The sequence below is a fragment of the Moschus berezovskii genome, chromosome 22, assembly GCF_049115385.1.
Source record: "Moschus berezovskii isolate FMDL1 chromosome 22, NW_MosBer_1.0, whole genome shotgun sequence".
NCBI classification, from domain to species: domain Eukaryota; kingdom Metazoa; phylum Chordata; class Mammalia; order Artiodactyla; family Moschidae; genus Moschus; species Moschus berezovskii.
In genome coordinates, this window is record NC_142481.1 from 249615 (window position 1) to 271532 (window position 21918).

Here is a 21918-nt window from a genome sequence, read left to right on the forward strand (position 1 = left end):
GCCTGGCCTCGGAGGGTGGGGCGGGACTTCCGGCGTCGCCATTGCAGTCTTAGTTTTGTGTCTGGTGGGGATGCAGCAGACACACCCTGGGACGTGAGGCGAAGGGCCCAGGGGGACGTTCTGGGACCCCCTTGGCACCTTGGCACTCCCGTTTACCCTCGGCTCACCGCCCCTCCTTCCTAAGCCTTGGTTTCTCCGCGCCCCGCCTTGGTCCCAAGTTCCGTGGAGGCAGCTTCCATTTCATACTGGGGACGGTCGAAGCACTGAGTGCGACCATCAACCTGCGTCACCCTACCCAGTGTGTGTGTGGGGGTTCGGGTGAGCCCGCCGGCTCGTCCCAGCCGCAGCCTGACACGGTCCCGCCCAGCCCACAGGCTGTGACCGGTCCTGCAGAGTCGCTGATGGACCCGGGGCAGGTGAGTGGCAGGTGAGAGGACACAGGTCCTCACCTGCTGAGATCCCTGCCCTTGTGACCCTGGGGTCCGTTAGGGAATGGTGGCGTCCCGAACTCGGCCTGCACATGAGTCTGGGCCCCTGAGAGTCACTTTCCCCTGGCATCCTGAACCTGAGCCAGAGGTTATGTGGAGCGGATCACTTGGGATAAGATCTGGAAAGATATCCGTGACACAGGGACCAGCATGGGCCAGTTGCCTGGAGGTGGGCATAAGGTGACAGTGTTGAGGCAAACGACAGATCTCCATTTCTTCTGGTGGAAATAGAGAGCAGGGGAACTGAAGACAGGCCAGGAAAGGGAGGCTGGGGTCCTGGGCCTCTATTCTCAGTGTGGTGCGGGTCACGGGAAGTTTAGAGCAGAGGAGGAGGTGATCAGAATCAGATTTTAACAAGCCTGTGGATGCTGGGTGAAGAGACTGGAAGGTGGGGTGAGGTTGGAGGACCGAAGATCATGGAGGAGGTGACTGCAGTAGTCCCGGTGTGTGGTTTTGGTGGCTAGAGCAGGGAAGTGCCTGTAAGGTAGAAGTGGTTGGCTCCTGGACTAGATTTCTTGATCACTTCATGGCAAATAGATGGGGAAACAGTGGCTGACTTTATTTTTCTGGGCTCCAAAATCACTGCAGATGGTGATTGCAGCCATGAAATTAAAAGACACTTACTCCTTGGAAGGAAAGTTATGACCAACCTAGACAGCATATTAAAAAGCAGAGACATCATTTTGCCAACAAAGGTCCATCTAGTCAAGGCTATGGTTTTTCCAGTAGTCCTGTATGGACGTGAGAGTTGGACTATAAAGAAAGCTGAGCTCAGAAGAACTGATGCTTTTGAACTGTGGTGTTGGAGAAGACTCTTGAGAGTCCCTTGGACTGCAAGGAGATCCAACCAGTCCATCCTAAAGGAGATCAATCCTGGGTGTTCATTGGAAGGACTCATGCTAAAGCTGAAACTCCAATACTTTGGCCACCTGATGCGAAGAGCTGACTCATTTGAAAAGACCCCGATGCTGGGAAAGATTGAGGGCAGGAGGAGAAGGGGACGACAAGATGAGATGGTTGGATGGCATCACCGACTCGATGGACATGGGTTTGGGTGAACTCCAGGAGTTGGTGATGGACCGGGAGGCCTGGCGTGCTGTGATTCATGGGGTCGCAAAGAGTCGTGGCAGGGAGATATGGTTGACCCTGAATATTTTTTTGAATGTGGAAGATGGTTCAAGGAGTAGATTTCAGAGGGAAAATAACTGTTTTGGCCATATCGTATTTGGATTGTCACTGAGACTGCCAAATTGAGATGTCAAGTGTATTTCATGCCAGGTTGAGACTAGAGACGTCCACCGAGTGGAGGCTTGTGCTTGCGCACTGTTTGCAGTTGTGAGCTGGGTTCAGTATGACGAGCAAGCCTCTGAGTAGAGTGTAGACCTGGGATGAAAAAATGAAGCACAGGGTGTTCCTTGGTGGGCCAGTGGCCAAGACTCCACACTGTCAATGCAGGGGACCTGGGTTCAGTCCCTGGTCAGGGAACTAGATTCCACCTGCCACAACTAAGATCCCGCATAATGCAACTAAGACACAGTACAGCCAAATAAATAAATACAAAAGAAAAAGCACAGCAGTAAATAAGGTAGGATGACAGCGGGGCCCGAGTTTAGATTGTTTTACCTTTCTACAGCTCACAGGGTTTTGTGGCCATCCTCCTTACTTCCAGGGGGGTTTGTTAGGCTGCTGGAGTATCAGGGACAAAAAGGCTCAGCCCAAGCTAAGAGTTGCCACGCCAAGAGTGGGGACAAGCAGGTCAGGGATTTGTGTATTAGGAAGGGCAAGGACAGCCATGACTGGTGAATGGACAGCATGCATAAAGTTAGAGCTGGAAGAGAATAAGGGTGTTAAGAGATTATTACTCCTGGTTCTGGGGTGCAAGGTTGGAGCAACAGAGCCAAGAAGGGAGGCTTTATCTAGAGAGGTGATGGCTGTCTCTGTTAGTGGGAAGTTTTTGCAGTCAAGGACAGTCCAAGGTCGGCATCGGATCCTGCTTGCATCTGTTGGCCAGCTAAGTGCATAGTGGTAAATGAGTACAGGGGAACATGCCTGTGGTGTGGGTAGGGAGAGGGGCGATGGTATTGTGGGATGTGGGAAGTAGAGGGATGAGGATTGATGTGTACATGGTAAGGGAATGAGGCCTGATACAGAGTCTTAAGGAGGAAAAGAGTGCCCAGATTTTCTTATATTTGGGAGGTGTGACCTGAAGGACACAAGGGAAGTTGGTAGTAGGGAGAGGGGTGTCATGTGACAACTTAGAGCTCAAACAGCATCCATCTACCTACCTTCCTTTTGTCTCTCTCGTTAGGATTGGTCTGAGAACAGTGGGCAGTGGGACTGTGAGGAGAGCAGGGCACCAGTGGGGCCAGCACCTGTGGTCTTCTCGGAGTGAGGGCCTAGTGAGGGGGTGAGCTGCAGGCGGGTGGAGGGAAGATGGACAGGGGTCATGAGGAGAGGAGATGCTGGTGGGACACGTGGCAGAACTCTGAGTTGCACATCAAGAGCCTGAATGTGCCAGCTGGACCTTTTTGTTTGTTTTCCAGCCCACCTATTGGCCCCCTGGCCTCACTGTCTCCTCATGGGGGAGCCTGGTGGCCTTTGAGGAAGTGGCCATGCACTTCTCCAGGGAGGAGTGGGAGCTCCTCGATGAGGCCCAGAGGCAGCTGTACCACACTGTGATGCTGGAGACCTTGGAGCTCATGACCTCACTTGGTAAGGCCCTCACACCCTGCCCTGGCCTGGGGGCCCAGCATCTGCCTTTTGTCTTCTCCCCATCCCCAAGCTGGACCAGGGACACTGCTTCCTGCCCAGGTTTCCTGTTGTAGCTGCTATGAGTGCTGGGCCTGGGCTGTGTGCACCCCTGTTTCTCCCTGAGCAGCCTCATGAGGAGTCCTAACATCTATTAGGTCCCACAGGGGCCTCGTGGAAGCAGAGGTTGGGGGTCAGGCATTCTGGCCTGCCTGAAGGGTCCTGCTCAACTTGACCAGTGCCTGGCTGGCTGATCTAATGTGGGGTCATGCTGAGGTTCTGCCCCTTCCCCCAGAGACATTTTTTTCATGGCTTTACTGATATATATCATAACATTCACCCATTTATTTTTTGTACAAAAATCAATTTTAATGTTCACCCTTTTAAAGTGTACTGTTTAGTGGGTTTTCATGTTTTCAGTGTATAAATATCACCATACTCCATAGAACTCCTTGAAGAGAACATAGGCAAAATATTCTTTGACATAAATCATCCAGTGTTTTCTTAAGTCAGTCTCCCAAGGCAATAGAAATAAAAACAAACAAATGGAACCTAATAAAACTTACAAGTTTTTGCACAGCAATGGAAACCATAAACAAAGTGAAAATACAACTTAGAAACTGGGAGAAAATATTTGTAAATGCTATGATTGACAAGGGTTTTAATTTCCAAAATATACAAATAGCTCATACAACTCAATAATGAGAAAATAACCCCATTGAAAAATGGGCAGAAGACCTAAATAGACATTTCTCCAAAGAAGACATACAGATGGCCAAAAAGCATGTGAAAAGATGCTCAACACTGCTTATTATTAGAGAAATTAAAATGAAAACTATAATGACGTGTCACCTCACACCAATCAGAATAGCCATCATTAAAAAGTCTACAAATAACAAACGCTAGAGAGCATGTGAAGAAAGGAACCCTCCTACACTGTTGATGGGAATGTAAATTGGTGCAGCCACTATGGAAAATAGTATGGAAGTTCCTGAAAAAATGAAAAATAGAGTTGCCATATGATCCAGCAGTCTCACTCCTGGGCATATATCTGGGAAAAAAACAGCAATTTGAAAGGATAAGTTTACTCCAGTGTTCATTGTAGCACTATTTACAATAGCCAGGACATGGAAGCAACATAAATTCTATCGACAGATGAATGGAAAAGAAGATGTGGTGTATGTGGACAATGGAATACTACTTAGCCATAAAAAAGAAATAATGCCACTTGCAGTAACGTGGGTGAACCTAGAGATTATCATGCTAAGTGAAGTAAGTTATAAGGAGAAAAGACAACCACCATGTGATATCTCTTGTATGTGGAATCTAAATACAACACAAATGAACATATCTGTAAAGTAGAAAAAGTCTCACAGATACAGAGAACAGACTTGCGGTTGCCAATGGTAGGGGTTGGGAGAGGGATGGATTGGAATTAGGAAATGCAAACTATTATATATAGAATGGATAAACATTAGGTCCTACTGTATAGCACAGCGAACTATAATAGGAAAGAATATGAAAAAGAACATATGTGTAACTGAGGCAGTTTGCTTTATGGCAGAACTTAACAATAAAATTTTTAAAAATTAAGGATAATAATAAACAGATGGACTTGCCTGGTGGCTCAGATGGTAAAGCGTCTGCCTACAATGTGGGAGACCCGGGTTCCTTCCCTGGGTCGGGAAGATCTCCTGGAGAAGGAAATGGCAACCCACTCCAGTATTCTTGCCTGGAAAATCCCATGGATGGAGGAGGCTGGTAGGCTACAGTCCATGAGGTCGCAAAGTCAGACACGACTGAGCGACTTCACTTTCACTTTTTCAAGAAACTAGTATCACCATACTCTTAATTTTAGAACATTTTCATTACCTAAAGAAAAACTACCCTTTAGCAGGCACTCTTCATCCTCCCTCATCCTGTCCTGAGTCCTAGGCAACCACTAATCTACTTTCTGACTATACAGATTTGCTTATTCTATTAATAGATACTATACACAAATGGAATTATACCATATGTGTTTTCTGTGACTGGCTTTTACTTGGCATAATGTTATTGAGGTTCATCCATGTTATAGAACATATCAGTAATACTTCATTTTTATGGCTGAATAATATTCCAGAGTATAGGTATACCAATTTTGTTTATCCATTCATCAGCTGATGGACATTTGGCTTTTTTCCACTCTTTGACTGTTACAAAAATTATGGCTGTTACAAACGTTCATGTATAAGTTTTTGTGTAGATATATGTCATCTCTCTTCAGTAAATACATAGCAGTGAAATTCCCAAACTGTTTCCCAGTTGGCAGCGTCATTTTACATTCCCACTGCAGTTTATGAGTGTTTCAGTTTCTCTACTTCCTCATCAAAAACTTGTTACTATCTTTTTTTCTTAAAGCTATCCTGGTGAGTTTAAAGTGGTATCTCATTGTGGTTTGAGCTTGCATTTCTGTAAAGACTAATGGGCTTCCCTGGTGGTGCAGTGGTAAAGACTCTGCCTGCCAGCGCAGGAGATGGAAGAGATGTGGGTTCGATCCCTGAGTCAGGAAGATCCCCTGGAGTAGGAAATGCCAGCCCACTCCAGTATTTCTGCCTGGAAAATTCCATGGACAGAGGAGCCTGTCAGGCTATAGTGCATGGGGTCACAAAGAGTCGGACACGACTGAGCACACACACAGTACACACAATGACTAATGATGCTGAGCTTCTTTTCATTTACTTTTGTCCATTTGTGTATATATATCTTTTTTTGAAAAATGTCTTTTCAGGTCCTTTGCCTCTGAGTTTTTGCCTCTGGTGAGGGCCCTGTCCCGCCAGTGAGCCCTTCACTCTAACTCTGCCCCACCTGGCCTGTCAGCCAACCCTTGGCCCATTCCTGTATGTGTCAGTGACGCACTTCTAAGGAAGTCACCCTTTTCACTAAGTGGAACACTCACGTTAACCAGAAATTTCTCGGCTTTCAGGCTGTTGGCCTGTGGTGGAAGATGAGGAGGTGCCTTCTGAGAAGAATGCTTCTGGAGAAGTGGTGTCACAGGTCAGGACTCCCAGTGTACGTTCTTCCATGCAGAAGGCTGACAGCTGTGACACGTGTGAGCCACTCTTGAAAGACATTGTGCAGCTGGACGACCATCAAAGACATACTGGGGAGACTCCCTGCACACGTTTAGCATATGGAAGAGAGTTTTGGTTTGGTGCAAATCTTCCCCAGCATCCGGAGTACAATGGAGAAAAGCCCTTCCAGTGGAATAGAGACAGGGACTTGTTTGTGAAGAGCTCAGCAGGCTCTCTTTCAGAGAAACCCATTACATGTGGGTCAGGTGGCCAGGATGTCTCAGACGGCCATGACCTCCTCCAGCCCCCAGTCACGGATGGCAGTGGGAAGCCACATAGCAGCACAAAGGGCAGGGAGGCCTCACTGCACCCTTTCAATTCTGGGCAGCTCCCAGAGGTCCAGTCCTTACAGAAGCCCTTCAACTGCAATGACAGTGGGAAAGCCTTCCGGAAGACTTCTGTCCTCCTCAGCCACCTTAGCGCTCACTCTGAAGAGACACCATTTAGATGCCCAAAAGTTGAAAATTCCTTGGAGGAGAAATCAGCCTTTATTAGTGACCAATGGTTTCACACTGGAGAAACAGCTCATGTATGTAAAGAGTGTGGCAAGGCTTTCAGCCACCCATATAAACTGAGGAGGCATCAGAAACTCCATACAGGAGTAAAAGATTATGCGTGCAACGACTGTGGGAAAACTTTCAGCCACAAACTCACCCTTATTCATCACCAGAGAATCCACACAGGAGAAAGGCCTTACGGATGCAGTGAATGTGGGAAAGCCTTCCATAACAGGTCACACCTCGCTCGGCATGAGAAAGTTCACACAGGAGAAAGGCCTTTCAAATGCAGCAAATGTGGAAGAGCCTTCAGCCAAAGCTCCAATTTCCTTCGGCACCAGAAGGTCCACAGCCACATAAAACCTTACGAGTGCAGTCAGTGTGGCAAAGCCTTCAGTCGCAGCTCCGCGCTCATGCAGCACTGGAGGGTTCACACCGGAGAAAGGCCGTTCGAGTGCAGTCAGTGCGGGAGGGCCTTTAACAACAACTCCAACCTTGCTCAGCACCAGAAGGTCCACACCGGAGAGCGGCCTTTCGGATGCGCGGAGTGCGGGAGGGACTTCAGCCAAAGCTCGCACCTCCTTCGCCATCAGAAAGTCCACACCGGAGAGCGGCCTTTCGCGTGCGGCGAGTGCGGGAAAACCTTCAGCAACAGCTCCACCCTCATTCAACACCAGAAAGTGCACACTGGACAGAGGCCTTACAGGTGCAGTGAGTGCAGAAAAGCCTTCAGTCGCAACTCCAGCCTGGTTCAGCACTGGAGAACTCACACCGGGGAGAAGCCTTACGAGTGCAGTGAGTGTGGGAAAGCCTTTGCTCACAGCTCCAGTCTCATTGAGCACTGGAGAGTTCACACCAGAGAAAGGCCTTACGAGTGTAATGAATGTGGGAAGTTCTTTAGCCAAAAGTCCATTCTTACGAAGCATCAGAAAGTTCACACTGGGGAAAGGCCTTATGAGTGCACTAAATGTGGCAAGTTCTTCAGCCGTAAGTCCAGCCTCATCTATCACTGGCGAGTTCACACTGGGGAAAGGCCTTACGAGTGCAGTGCATGCGGGAGAGCCTTCAGCAGTAACTCTCACCTCATTCGTCACCAGAGAGTGCACACACAGGAAAGGCCCTACGAATGCAGCCAGTGCGGGAAAGCCTTTAGTGAAAGATCCACACTTGTTCGACACCAGATAGTTCACACCAGAGAGAGGACTTACGAGTGTGGCCACTGTGGGAAGATCTTCAGCCGCCTCTGCAACCTTGCGCAGCATAGAAGGATCCACAGCTAAGTGGAGCCTCATGGAGATGGTCTTTGGGAGATCTTCAGCCACATCAAACTTCAGGCAGCAGACTACAGAGAAATTCCCTAATGTGTCACTGATGTGGAAATGCCTTCAGAAGCTACCCTGCCCTTTCTGAGTGGCCTAGGAACCTACACAGCGCTGTCTCCCCTCTGGAGCGTAAACCTCTTTGTAGCTGCCTGTTGCCTCTGAGAGGGTCAGGGAATGAACTGACCCCATGCTGGTTGAGAGATTCATTAATAAAGGCACATGATAGTCTTACACGTTAATGTACCTAACAGTGCTTCAGGGTACATGAAGCAAAAACTGATAGAACTGCAAGGAGAAATAGACAAATTCACAACTATACTTTGGGATATTCACACCCTCTTAGATAATCAGTAAAGGTGTGGAAGACAACACTTTCAACCAGCTTGACCTAATCAATATTTATAGAACTTCCTGTCCAAGAGGACAGAATAGACATTCTTTTCACATGCACATAGAACATTTACCAAAATGGAGCATATTCTGGGCCATAAAAGAAGGCCTGATAAATGGTAAAGAAATAATACACGGTATGGACCTTGACTATAACAGAATTCAATAAGAAATCAAGAACAGAATGATGTGTGGAAAACCCTCATTCAGAAACTGAATATCACACTTATAAATAATCCATGGTCAAAGATGAAATCAAAAGTAAAGTTTGAAAGTACTTGGAATGAAAACAGCATATCAAAATATGTGGGATATACCTAAAACTGTACCAAGGGAGAAATATGTGTGCGTGTATATATGTATGTGTGTGTCCATGTATACTGGTGAAATATTAATAAGCCTTATGGATTGTAGAAGAATCATTAAATGCCAGGTTTTTTAAAGTTCCGACAAAAGAAGCAGACGTGACTCCAGGCCACGAAGTTTTTCTTCACTGAAAGGTAAAAGCCAACTGCAGGGTTGCATGAGCCCCCAGAAGACAGACATAAGGACAGACTCAGGGGTCCTGAGATGAGGTGCCCTTCACAGCCCTGCTCACAGCTGCCAGCTGTGTGCTTTCTTGAGGTATGTCTGTCTCCCATGTCTTAGTCCACTCCAACTGATGTAACAAATACGGTAAACTGGGAGGCTTAAAAATAACAGAAATTTCTCACAGTCCTGGAGACTGGAAAATCCAAGATCATGTTGCCAGGTATTTGGTGTCAGGTGAGAATCTGCTTCCTGGTTGACAGCCATCCTCTGTGTCCTCACAGTGAAGGAGAGGGGGTCCTTAGGGGCCTCTCTTATGAGACCACTAATCCCAGTCACAAGGGTTCCTCCCTCATGATCTCATCAACCTACCAAAGGCCCCACCTCTAAATACAGAACACCAAGTGGGTTAGGCTTTAACCTAAGTATTGTGGGGGGACACAGCGATCAGTCTACACCCACCCTACTACAATGTCAGTTTCACACAGGCGGGGCCTGTGGGTTTCATCTTGCCAGGGGAGTGAAGTCTCCAGGGCTCAGCAGCTGCTCACAGCCTGGGACAGGTGTGCCTGCACTCACATGAGTGCAGGACAGGATAAGCACCACTTTCCCTGAGGTCTCCTACCTTCTCACTCCCCCGGGTCAGCTCCGACAGGGCTGTGGTCTGGGCCAAGTACCGTTCCTCAGGGCCACCAGACATCCCCCGGGGTCCTACTGGGCACCAGGCTTTTGCCTGAGCTCCGTGGTAGATGCATTTTATCTCCCACCTGATGTGCAGTACAGAGATTTAACATGCAAAGGGACTAAAGAACAGGGTCACTGCGGAGCAACCGCAGCTCTGAGAGAAATGAAGCACAAGTTAAGAGTGACAGTGACGGCTGCTACTGCGTGCTTTTAGGTGGGCAGGAAAATCTGAGGCGGGGACTCCAGGAACCTTTTCAGCCAGAAGGAGCAGCAGTGCAGAGGCACCAGGCAGGGATGACCCATGGAGGGACCGGGGGAGAAGCAGGCCGCGAGGTCAGGAGACGGGTCATGCCACACTGTTGGTGGGGTGAGGAGTCTGGTCAGCCTGCCCTAACCCCCACCTGCATGGACATCTGGGCCCTGCTTGGCTCTGCTCCATACAGACCGCCGTGCTGAAGGCTGACAATTATCACACACAAGGGCCCAAGCAGGCCTGGGGTGGCATGCGCCTTATGGCGCTGGAGACACTGAGCAGACTGGCCAAAAACTTCCTGCCCCCGTGGCTGCCGCCCCTCCTGCCAGCGGGGTGTCTGACAGGAACTGCTGAAGCTAAAGGCAGCAGCGGCGGGTTGCAACCCCGACACATGGTCCTGGTTGAACACCACTCAGCCCAAAGCCTCCAGTCGGGTTGGCTCTCCCCAAACCCGCCTCCACTAAGGTTTTCTTCTTGACGTGAAGCACTGTTTGTAGACCAGAGACACAGTGACAACCACATAACAAGTTTCGCTGAACTGACATTTACCTTGTAAAACAATAGTTTCCACCATTTTAAAATCAAAGGGCCCACAACCAGCAGATCTGGATCTGTATGTGGATCAACAACTTCCCTGGAGCCCTGTGACAGCAATAGCAAAAAGTCAAGGCTGCAGTGTGCAGACACCAAGAATCCCAGCCAGGTCACGAAAGCCACATCCCAGGATAACAGGATCTTCTCTCAGCCCCAGGGTGATGGCCAAGAGGTGAACATGTCCAGAAAGGCTCTGAGGATCCAAGGAACCTGTAGGCTATTTGCTGACAGACCTTGGACACTGGGAACAGGCTTGAAATTCCTGAGAAACTGCCCACCTCACCCCCTGAAACCATGTTCCTAGCACATCCATGGATTCCTCTTTAGAACCAGCTCAAGCCTCACATGTCCCAGGCCCCCTGCTCCACAGGACTCTTCTCTGTGCTCCTGTGCCCACTCACTCTGCCCAGCAGCCCCTGCAGGACGTACGGCCACTCTCAAACTTACTTCCATGTTCTCGGTTTCAGAGAGCTCAACTTCTGAGCTGATTCTAGAAGCAGCAACTTCTGGCCAGCGCTGGAGGTTGCAGAACTTTCCCCAAAAACAAGCCCAGCTGGTACCTGTCCTCAGTCACATGGGGATCTTCTACCCACCATTCCATTCTTCAGGCAAGCTCTGGGCCCAGAGATACACCTGACATCCAGGCCAGAGATGCACCCACAGAGCCCTTTGGTCTTCCCCTGGAGGTCTGAAGCTCCAGTACAAACTCGGCCAACCTTGACTGGAGCTGGCCTCTGCCATACTGCTGTCCCCTCTGAGGCAGACAACAGTCAGGGACCTCCAGAGAAACCACGCCCTCTATTCAGGAGCCAAGGTTGGTTCTCATTCCTTCCACACACACAGATCAGAGCTCAAAGATTAACGGTGGCTGCACAACAAGGTCTTTATTAGACATTCCAGAACCCCATGAGACAGTCCCAGGGCTGAATAAATCCACGACAAGCGTCCACAGAGTCCATAAAGATGGTCAACCTTCCCTGGAAGCCCCTGCAGACACTGCTCAGCTACTCAGCCACAGCCTCCCTTCCAGACTGAGAACTTGAGCAGGCGCCAGCCGCGGCCGATGGCTTCCTGCTTGCCCGCTACGGCCTTCCTGCAGCATGGACCTTCCTGTGCTGGAAGAGGGTTGAGCCGTGCTTGAAGGCGCGACCACACTCGGGGCACTCGTGGGCCCGCTCCTCGGTGTGGAAGCGCTGATGGCGGTTGCGGTAGGACCGGGTGGTGAAGGTCTTCCCACACAGGCCACACTCGTAGGGGCGCTCGCCGGTGTGGACCTTCCGGTGCTGGTACAGCCCGGAGCGGGTCACGTAGGCCTTCCCGCACTCGCTGCAGCCGTAAGGCCTCTCTCCCGTGTGCACCCTCTGGTGCAGGACGAAGCTGTGGTCGTATTTGAAGAGCTTCCCGCACTGCTGGCACTCGTATGGCCTTTCTCCGATGTGCACCCTCCGGTGCCGAATGAGGGTGGACAGCACGCTGAAGGCCTTCCCGCACTCGCCGCACTCATAAGGCCGCTCTCCGGTGTGGATTCTCTGGTGCAGGACGAGCGCGTCCTTGCGGTTGAAGGTCTTCCCGCACTCAGCACACTTGAAAGGCTTGATGCCAGTGTGAACCTTCTGGTGCGTCCTCAGTTTAGACGGGTAACTGAAAGCCCTGCCACACTCACTGCACACGTGGGGCGTCTCTCCAGGCTGAGCGTTCCGGTGAGGAACCAGGGTTGAGTTCTCCGTGGGTCTGCTTCCACCTGCTGTGGCCCTGAAGCGCCTCTCTCTGGCGTGAGCTACGAGGTGGTCGAGGAGCATGAAGGCCTGGAGGAAGGCCTGCCCACAGTCCCTGCACCGGAAGGCTGTCTGCGCCGCGTGGCTGCCCTGCTGCCGCTGGCCAGCGGAGCCAGGTGGGCAGGCCTCGCTGCACTCAGGGCTCCCGCGGGGCGCCCCCTTTCTGCAGGCAGCCTGAGGCTGGAGGAAGCCTAAGGCGGCAGGGAAGGCCCGTCCAGACGTCCCACACAGAGAGGGCTTCTCTGACATGCAGACTCGGTAGCTCTCTCCGAGCTCGCGAGGGGCGTCCTCATCCTGCAGTCTACACAGACAACCTGGGACGGAAGAGGTGGGCACTGAGAGCGGGCGTGCAGGGAGGAAGCACCTTCAGCACCGGTGCCTGTGGCACACACCCACGGAGGTGTCCACAGAGTTGCAGGAGGTTGCCGGGAAAGGTTCAGATGAGGAGGGGCTCGCCCAGGGGAACAAGCCTCTGCCTGACCCCAGAACAGGGAAACCGCAACAGGGACGAGGAGTCAGAGACGGGGAGCACTGCAGGGAGGGGGTCACGGTCTTCAAGTCAGGCTCTGCCAAGGCTTCAGCTGGGCCAGTGATGCTGACGACAGCAAGCTCTGTGGAGAGGATGTCTGCCCCAGTGAAAAGATGACTGACAGAGCAGCCAGTGTTCATGGATTACTGAAGGACGTGTGCATCTCAAGTCACATGCAGAGCAGGTCACAGTGGACAGCTCTGCAGTGGCACAGAGAAGAGGGAGTGACAAGACAGAGGCCAGAGAGGTGGGTCATCCAGAGCCTCGGTAGAGACTGCAAGACCACATGCTGAGTCCAGAAGAGGGGCAAGGTGGGAGTAAGGGGTGGTCACTGGCCCCAGCACCCAAATGCCAGCGCACACTGATACCCATCACTAAAACCAAGGCCTCCCCTAGCCCCAGTCACTGAGTCTGGGACCCTTCCTGGCCTCTGCTTTGCTTACCACACTATCCACCATGTTGGGCACCCAGGCCTCTTCCTACCCTCCATTTGGGCAACCTTGGGGGACCTTGAAGGTGCAAAGCCTAAGAGGGAGAAGAGTAATAAGATGCCAGCCCAAATCAAGGCTGACCAACCCTAGAAAAACAGAGGAAGCTCATTTTCATTTCCTTCATGGCAGCCATGAAGGAAATCAAGTATTAGAACATGGGACTCTACATTTTTTAAAACAACTGTCAGAGGCAACTGAATGTTCATTTATTATTTATTTATTTTTTTGTTTGTTTTTTCTTTTATTATTATTTATTTTTTTAAATTGAAATATAGTTGATTTACAGTACTGTATTAGTTTCTGGTGTAAAGTGATTCAGTTATATATGTGTGTGTATATATATCTTTTTCAGATTATTTTTCATTATAGGTTATTAGAAGATACTGAACATAGTTCCCTGTGCTGTACAGCAGCTCCTTGTTGGAGCCTCTTCTGTACATTTAAAAATGTGTTAAGAAGGTAAATATCATGGTTTGTTTTACCACAGTTTTCTAGAAAATTACCCCCTGTGAGGCAAAACCGACAATAATTAAAGAATTAAGACAAAAATATTTAGAGACTTCAATTTCTAACTTTCATAAATGGATAGGACAACTAGGCAGAAAATGAAGAAGGATATAACACTTGAATAACACTAAAAATCAACTAGACCTCTAAGACACCTATAGAACATGCTACTTAATAGAATACATATTCTCCTCCATTCGGACATGCACATGAAACATTCTCCAAAAGAGACCATTTGCTAGGACATAAAGCAAGCTTCAGTAGACTTCAGAGTAGAAAGCAACAGAAAAAAATTGGGGAAATTCACAAATATTTTAGAATTCTTTCCCATCATGGTTTATTACAAGATATGAATATACTTCCCTATGCTATACATAGGACTTTGTTGTTTATCCATTCTATATATAATAATCTGCATCTGCTAGTCACAAACTCCAATCCACCCCTCTCCTGCTCCTTGCCCCATCCCCTGGCAACCAAAAGTCAGTTCTCCATGTCTGTGAATCTGGAAAACTCACAAACTTATGGAAATTAAAGTACTCCTAAATCACCACAAGGAAAATTATAAAACGCTTTGAGAACACAACATACCAAAAGTTATGGGGAAAAGTCTTGCTTAGAAGGAAAATTATAGCAACACCTCTGAGCTGCCTTATTCACAACACCTCTGACACCAAATCCATGGGGGTTTTCCATACCATTTATCCAACTCCAACTGGGTGTTCAAGATTCAATTCAATTCTGACACCAGATACGTGGAATTAGCACCAGATCCCACAGGTTATGGGCTTGGTCTCACAAGACTGCCCCTACCTCAGGCATCAATTGAAGTCCCCTGCCTCCCATACTTCTGACAGCTGTAAATCTGGGATTCTCACAATTTTTGATTCCTCTTCAGGTTCAATAAGTTGCTAGCACAGATCAGATAACTCAAGAAAAGAATTTACTTACTATTACCAATTTATTTTAAAGGCTATAACTCAGGAACAGCCCAGTGGAAGAAATGAAAAGGGCAGGGTATGCCAGGGGTGGAGACTGAGGATGCAGAAAGGATCCATGCCCTTGGTGGCACCGTTCTCCTAGTATCTCAGGTGTGTCCACTAACCCAGAAGCTCTCTGAACTAGTCATTTTGGAGTTTTTATGGATGTTTCATCACATAGGCATGATTGATTGAATCAGTGGCCATTGATGATTGGCCCAAACTCCAGCCCTCCCCCTCCCCCCAAAAGTCAGGGTAGGGAAGTGAGAGGAGGACACTGGGAGTAACTGAAAATCCAACCTTCCAATCATCCCCTGGTATTTCTGATGACCAGCCCCTATTCTGAGACTATCCAGGTGTCCCCAGCAACTGTCAACGTTCATCAGCATACAGAAGCATCTCATCACTCCCGAGATTCCAAAAGTTTTAGGAGCTGCATGCCAAAGAACTGGGAACAATGTCACAACACACATAGTAAAAAAGATCTCTATACGTATAACTGAATCACTCTGTTGAACCCCCGAAACACTGTAAATCAACTACACTTCAATTATAAATTGAATTTTTTAAAAAAGACCTTCAACCATTATCCTAACTTTATACTTCAAGGAACAAAAAGAAAAAAAAAAAAACAAACCAAAAGTAGAAGGAAGACAATTAGAAAAAAAAAAAAAGAGCAGAGATAAACTGACTGAAGGAGAAATAGAATAGCTGAATAGACTTAAAAAAAAAAAACTTCCCCACAGGAAAAACAAAAAAAGCTAGGCCGAGATGGTGTCAGGTCAGTTCAGTCGCTCAGTCGTGTCCAACTCTTTGCAACCCCAGGAATCACAGCACGCCAGGCCTCCCTGTCCATCACCAACTCCCGGAGTTCACTCAGACTCATATGCAGAGATGGTGTCACAGGTTAATATTAACACAGAAATAAGAATTAATGCCGATATTTCAGAAACTGTTCATAAAACAGAAGAGAAGGGAACATTTCCCAATTCATTCATTGAAGCCAAAATTATCCTCATACTCAATCCAAATAAAGATACAAGAAAAGAAAACTGTACCACTGGTAACTCTTATGAATACAGAAAATCAATTACTGTAATACACCACATTAATAGAATAGGGCACAAAAATCACATGATAATTTCAATAGATACGGAGAAGCACTACACAAAATCTAACAACTTTTCACAACAAATGCACTCAAAAAGAGAACTTTCTCACCTGAATAGGGCATATGTAATAAACTTACAGCTAACATCATACTTATTTGTGAAAGACTGATGAGTGCTTTTCCTGTAAGAACTGGAACAAGAAAAGACGTTTACTCTTACAATTTACATCCAATAGCCAAGTTGGTTAGGCAAAGGAAGAAGTAAAAATATCTCTATTCACAGATGTCCTGACATTATATATATAGAAAATACCAAACAATCCACTAAAAGAACTAATAAATGAGTTTAGCAAGGTTGCAGAGTACAAGATCTGTATACAAAAATCAATTACATTTCTATACACTAGAGCAATGTATAATCTAAAATAAAATTAAGAAAAAAATTCCACTTAAAAGAGCATTTTTTAAAAAAAGATAAAAAGGGGGGGAAGAGCATCAAAATGAATAAAATACTTAGAAATAAATGTAGCCTTGTATATTAAAAGCACTGTTTAAAAAATTAGAGCTAGTGGGTTTCCATGGTGGCTCAGTGGTAAAGAATCCATCTGCCAATGCAGGAGACACAGGTTCAATCTCTGGTCCGGGAAGATCCCACATGCTGTGGGGCACCTAAGCTCCTGAGCCACAACTACTGAGCCTGTGCTCTAGAGCCTGGGAGCCGAAATTACTGAGCTCACTTGCTGCAACTACTGAAGCCCATGTGCCCTACAGCCCACGCCCTGCGACGAGAAGCCACCTCAGTGAGAAGCCTGCACATGGCAAGGAAGAGTAGCCCGATTGCTGCGACTAAAGAAAGCCCACCCGCAGCAACCAAGACCCAGCACAGTCCAAAATAAATACATAAAATTATTTTTTTAAAATATATGGAGCTAAATAAACAGAAATACATTCATGTTTATGGATTGAAAGATATTAAAGGTGGCAGTCTTGGCATTTTCTGGAGGTCCAGTGGTTAGAACTCCACGCTTTCCCTGCCAAGGGCGCGGCTTCAATCCCTGATGGGTAACTAAAAGCCCACAAACCACTCAACACAGCAAAAAATAAAAAATAAATAAGACGGCTATCCTGCCCAAACTTATCTACTGATTTCAATTCATGGTTGACATCTGGCCCAGGGAGGGTCCTATAAAATTTCTTTTGGAGGAGGAAGGCAAAACTTAGAGCACAGAGGAGCCAAAGCTTCAGCAAAGTCACACAGCCAGAAAGAGGCAGAGCTGGGATTTGTTGGGCAAACTATAAACATCTGAACCCCAAGCCCTACTCCAGGAGCCTGTGGGGCAACAGGTGTCAAAGCTGCCAACAGGGCTGCTCAGAGAGAGGCGGGGAAGGGCACATAGACTCTGTGGGCTTTAGGATGAACAGAACTTCCCATGGAGAAAAGGCAGAGGTGGTCAGTCTGTTGGGGAAAAGTGTGACTTACCCATTGAGCCAATGAGTGCAAAGTTCTCCAGCATAACATCACGGTACAGGCTCCTCTGGGTCAAATTAAGGAGACCCCACTCCTCCCAGGAGAAATACACAGCCACATCCTCAAAAGTCACCAGGCCCTGTAATGATGAATTCCACTGAGCCTTAGGGTCAATAATGGGCAGAAAGTCAACCAAAATATGGACAGAAAAACACACCCACGCCCTTGACCCATGCCTCAGGTCCCGCCACATCCCTCACTGCCTGTCCTCATGGTTCCCTGTGAGCCCCCACCACTCACAAGCCCTCATACCTCTCTCTTCCTAAGACCCCTAGCTCAGAGGACTCCCAGGGCCCCCAATACCATTGGTGCCTCTCTCATCTTGTTTCTGTTAAACTCTGCATCCAGCCCACAACAACAGGCTGCCATCAATGGACGCCATGAAGTAGACAGGTCCATCCTATATCCTGCCAGTCAATTCCCTGTCTCCCAGGGATCACCATTCGGAAGCAACAAAACCCACGGTACCGTCTCCTTTCTCAGGCCTGAGTACCATACTCCAAGGGCCCTCCACTTTGCCCTCCTGCACGCCAGGCACAGAACTCTGTATCGCAGCATGGTACAACTCCACACCCTCAGCACAACCTCACCAGTCCACCCCACTGGCAACTCTCGCACGTCACTGTGCACACAGGTGTCTCCAGGGAGCTACCACGGGGAGCAACTTCAAGTCCATCCTGCCTCGCCCCCCGTCCCGCCACACCTCCAACGGCCCACGGCCCAGGGTACCCCCCGGCTCTGCACAGAGGACGTCCTCACCCTGCAACCCTCTGTCGCCGGGAACCACACCACACACGTAGCTCCCAGATCCCCGTCCCGCCTCCGTCTCTGTCTGTGCACAGATTGTCCCTTCACCTGTCACAGCCTTCCTCACCTCTCACAAGCCGTTCAGAGTCCAGACCTGCTGGGTGGGGATTCGGGTGCTGAGAACCTGAGGCGCACCTCCCACTCACCTGCGCCTCCTTTGCCATCGGAACCGAATGGCGGAGTTTCCGCGGGCTCAGCTGAGATCCGTACCCGCCAGCCCGCCCGAGCCACCGGCCGACTGAAGACCAGGAGCCGCTTCGGAAGGTTCTCGGGGGACAACAGCAAGTCTCAGCAAAAGGGAGTCGTGGCCGGGGTCACGGTGCGAGCAAAGGCGCGGTGACTGTCTCTGCGGTGAGAGCGCTGCCCTCAAGGCGCCTCACAGCGCCGGGCAACGCCGGAAGCCCAGCCCATTGCCCTCCCCGTGACGCAGGGGCCGCCAGCGGAGGCAAAACGGACACCCGACGGCAACGTCGGAAGTCCCGGCCGGCCAGCGCCGCCAGGGGGCACCTCTGTCCGCGTGCCTCCGTTAATTCGACTCCCGGGTCACCCGTGACCCCGTTCGGGGCGCGCGCGAACTACCTGTGGCGTAAGCGACGTCGCAGACTGCGTCTGTCCCGACGTAGCCGACGACAGCCAGGAGAGGGGTGTTTCCGGGAGAGCGGCGAGGCGGGCCCGGGACTTCCGGTTGGACGTTTGGACCTGGTCGCGGGCGGAGGACGGTTTTGTCCCACCCACCTGCCTTTCGGTTATTGGCAAATTTATTTGTTTGTTACAGACCAAAGAGTATAATTATACTGGTTTTGTTGCTTTCAAAGTAAGAAACATGAATTTACACTTTTTAAATACACGTCAGTCATTACAGTATACTACAGGATAGATTTGCTGCATGAAAAATCTGATCGGTTCCATCTATTCATCCCTCCCTCCCTTCCCCTGAGACCTTGGCAACCACTATTTCACTCTCTCTAGTTTTACCTTTCCCAAAATGTCATAAAGTTGGAATCATGCAGTATGTACTTTTTTCAGCTGACTTTTTCACTTAGGAATACACATTTAAGATTCCTCCATGCCTTTTTGTGGCTCCAGAGCGCAGTTCTTTTTATTGCTAAATAATATTCCTTTGTATGAATGTACCAATGTCCTTATTCATTTACCTATGGAAAGGCATCTCAGTTTGACTCCAGTTCTAAGCAATTACGGATAAATTTGCTATAAACATTCCTGTTCCACTGTCTGTGTGGACATATTTTCAATACATTTGTATAAATACCTAGGCGTGTGGTAGATGGATCACATAATAGGAGTGTACTTAAGTTTATAAGAAACTACAAATTGTCTTCTAAGGACTATATAATTTTGCATTCTGGACAGCAGTAGAGTTCTGGTACCACTTGTCAGTATTTTGGATTTTACTCTAATAGATATGTAGTGATAGTGTTTAAATTTGAAATTCCATAATGGCGTATGATGTTCAGAATATTTTCATCTGCCTCTCTGCCATCTGTGTATCTTCTTTGGTGTGATGTCCAAATCTATTGTTTTTCCTTTTTTTGGCTGCACCACATGGCATGCGGGAATTTTAGTTCCCAGACCAGGGATCAAACCGATACTCCCTGCAATGGAAGCACCCAGTCTTAACCACTGGACCGCCAGGGAAGTCTCCATTGCCCTTTGAAAATTGACATCAGGGCTTCCCTGGGGGTCTGTGCATGTGTGCTAAGTTGCTTCAGTTTTGTCCAAATCTGTGCAGCTGTATGGATTGTAGTCTGCCCGGCTCCTCTGTCTATGGGATTCCCCAGGCAAGAATATGGTGTGGGCTCTTTGCCATGTCCTCTTCCAGGGGATCTTTGCAACCCAGGGATTGAACCCGTGTCTCTTATGGGTAAGTGTGGTGTCATCTGCATATCTGAGGTTATTGATATTTCTCCTGGCAATCTTGATTCCAGCTTGTGCTTCATCCATCCTGGCATTTTGCATGATGTACTCTGCATGTAAGTTAAATAAGCACAGTGACAATATACAGCCTTGACGTACTCCTTTCTCTATTTGGAACCAGTCTGTTGTTCCATGTCCAGTTCTAACTGTTGCTTTTTGACCTGCATACAGATTTCTCAAGAGGCAGGTCAGGTGGTCTGGTATTCCCATCTCTTTCAGAATTTTCCAGTTTGTTGTGATCCACCCAGTCAAAGGCTTTCATGTAGTCAATAAAGCAGAAGTAGATGTTTTTCTGGAATTCTCTTGCTTTCTCAATGATCCAGCAGATGTTGGCAATTTGATCTGTGATTCCTCTGCCTTTTCTAAATCCAGCTTGAACGTTTCATGTACTGTTCACATACTCGGTTCACGTACTGTTGAAGCCTGGCTTGGAGAATTTTCAGCACTACTTTGCTAGCATGTGAGATGAGTGTGATTGTGTGGTAGTTTGAGCATTCTTTGGCAGTGCCTTTCTTTGGGATTGGAATGAAAACTGACCTTTTCCAGTCCTGTGGCCACTGCTGAGTATTCCATATTTGCTGGCATATTGAGTGTAGCACTTCCACACCATCATCTTTTAGGATTTGAAATACCTCAACTGGAATTCCATCACCTCCACTAGCTTCGTTCATAGTGATGCTTCCTATGGTCCACTTGACTTCCCATTCCATGATGTCTGGCTCTAGGTGAGTGATCACACCACTGGGGTTACATGGGTCATGAAGATCTTTTTTTCACAGTTCTTCTGTGTATTCTTGCCACCTCTTTTTAATATCTTCTGCTTCTGTTGGTCCATACCATTTCTGTCCCTAATTGTGCCCATCTTTGCATGAAATGTTCCCTTGTTATCTCGAATTTTCTTGAAGAGATCTTTAGTCTTTCCCATTCTATTGTTTTCCTCTATTTTTGCATTTATCACTGAGGAAGGCGTTCTTCCTTCCTTTCTCTCTTCCTCTCTTTCTTCCTTCCAGCACAAGCTGGAGTCAAGATTGCTGGGAGAAATATCAATAACCTCAGACATGCAGGTGACACCACCATTATGGCAGAAAGCGAAGAAAAACTAAAAAGCCTCTTGATGAAAATGAAAGAGGAGAGTGAAAAAGTGGCTTAAAGCTCAACATTCAGAAAACTAAGATCATGGCATCTGGTCCCATCACTTTATGGCAAATAGATGGGGAAACAATGCAAACAGTGAGTGACTTTATTTTTGGGGGGGCTCTGAAATCACTGCAGATGGTGACTGAAGCCATGAAATTAAAAGACTCTTGTTCCTTGGAAGAAAAGCTATGACCAAGCTAGACAGCATATTAAAAAAGCAGAGACATTACTTTGCCAACAAAGGTCCATCTAGTCAAAGCTATGGTTTTTCCAGTAGTCATGTATGGATGTGAGAGTTGGACTATAAAGAAAGCTGAGCATTGAAGAATTGATGCTTTTGAACTGTGGTGTTGGAGAAGACTCTTGAGAGTCCCTTGGACTGCAAAGAGATACAACCAGTCAATCCTAAAGGAAAACAGTCCTGAATATTCATTGGAAGGACTGATGCTGAAGCTGCAATACTTTGGCCACATAAAGCAAAGAACTGACTCATTGGAAGAG

The 21918-nt window shown here is 48.0% G+C and overlaps 2 protein-coding genes across 10 annotated transcripts; one reads left to right on the forward strand and one right to left on the reverse strand.

Annotated features, from left to right (window-relative positions):
* Window positions 1-8: 8 nt before the first annotated feature.
* ZNF132 (zinc finger protein 132) lies at window positions 9-10110 on the forward strand. The gene is made up of 3 exons (XM_055411203.2): window positions 9-416; window positions 3032-3200; window positions 6202-10110. The coding sequence occupies exons 1-3, from the start codon at window positions 402-404 to the stop codon at window positions 8124-8126; spliced, it is 2109 nt and encodes a 702-aa protein (XP_055267178.2). The 5' UTR covers window positions 9-401; the 3' UTR covers window positions 8127-10110.
* Window positions 10111-11486: 1376 nt separating this feature from the next.
* Window positions 11487-18977, reverse strand: ZNF584 (zinc finger protein 584). 9 transcript variants are annotated; one of them, XM_055411235.2, is made up of 4 exons: window positions 18413-18975; window positions 17491-17617; window positions 13365-13446; window positions 11487-12706 (listed from the first exon to the last, which is right to left on the reverse strand). In XM_055411235.2, exon 4 carries the CDS (start codon window positions 12639-12641, stop codon window positions 11700-11702), a length of 942 nt encoding a protein of 313 aa, XP_055267210.2. In that variant the 5' UTR covers window positions 12642-12706; window positions 13365-13446; window positions 17491-17617; window positions 18413-18975; the 3' UTR covers window positions 11487-11699. The 9 variants fall into 9 exon arrangements, with proteins under 9 accessions (XP_055267210.2, XP_088686542.1, XP_055267206.2 ...); XM_088830416.1 differs by having other exon boundaries at window positions 11487-13003; XM_055411231.2 differs by having other exon boundaries at window positions 11487-13121.
* Window positions 18978-21918: the final 2941 nt, after the last annotated feature.

Coding starts and splice junctions, on each gene's coding strand:
- ZNF132 (XM_055411203.2), top strand. Junction 3,201..6,201: donor GGAGCTCATGACCTCACTTG/GTAAGGCCCTCA, acceptor CTCGGCTTTCAG/GCTGTTGGCCTGTGGTGGAA.
- ZNF584 (XM_055411230.2), bottom strand. Junction 12,707..17,490: donor TGCACTCATTGGCTCAATGG/GTAAGTCACACT, acceptor CTTCCGTCCCAG/GTTGTCTGTGTAGACTGCAG.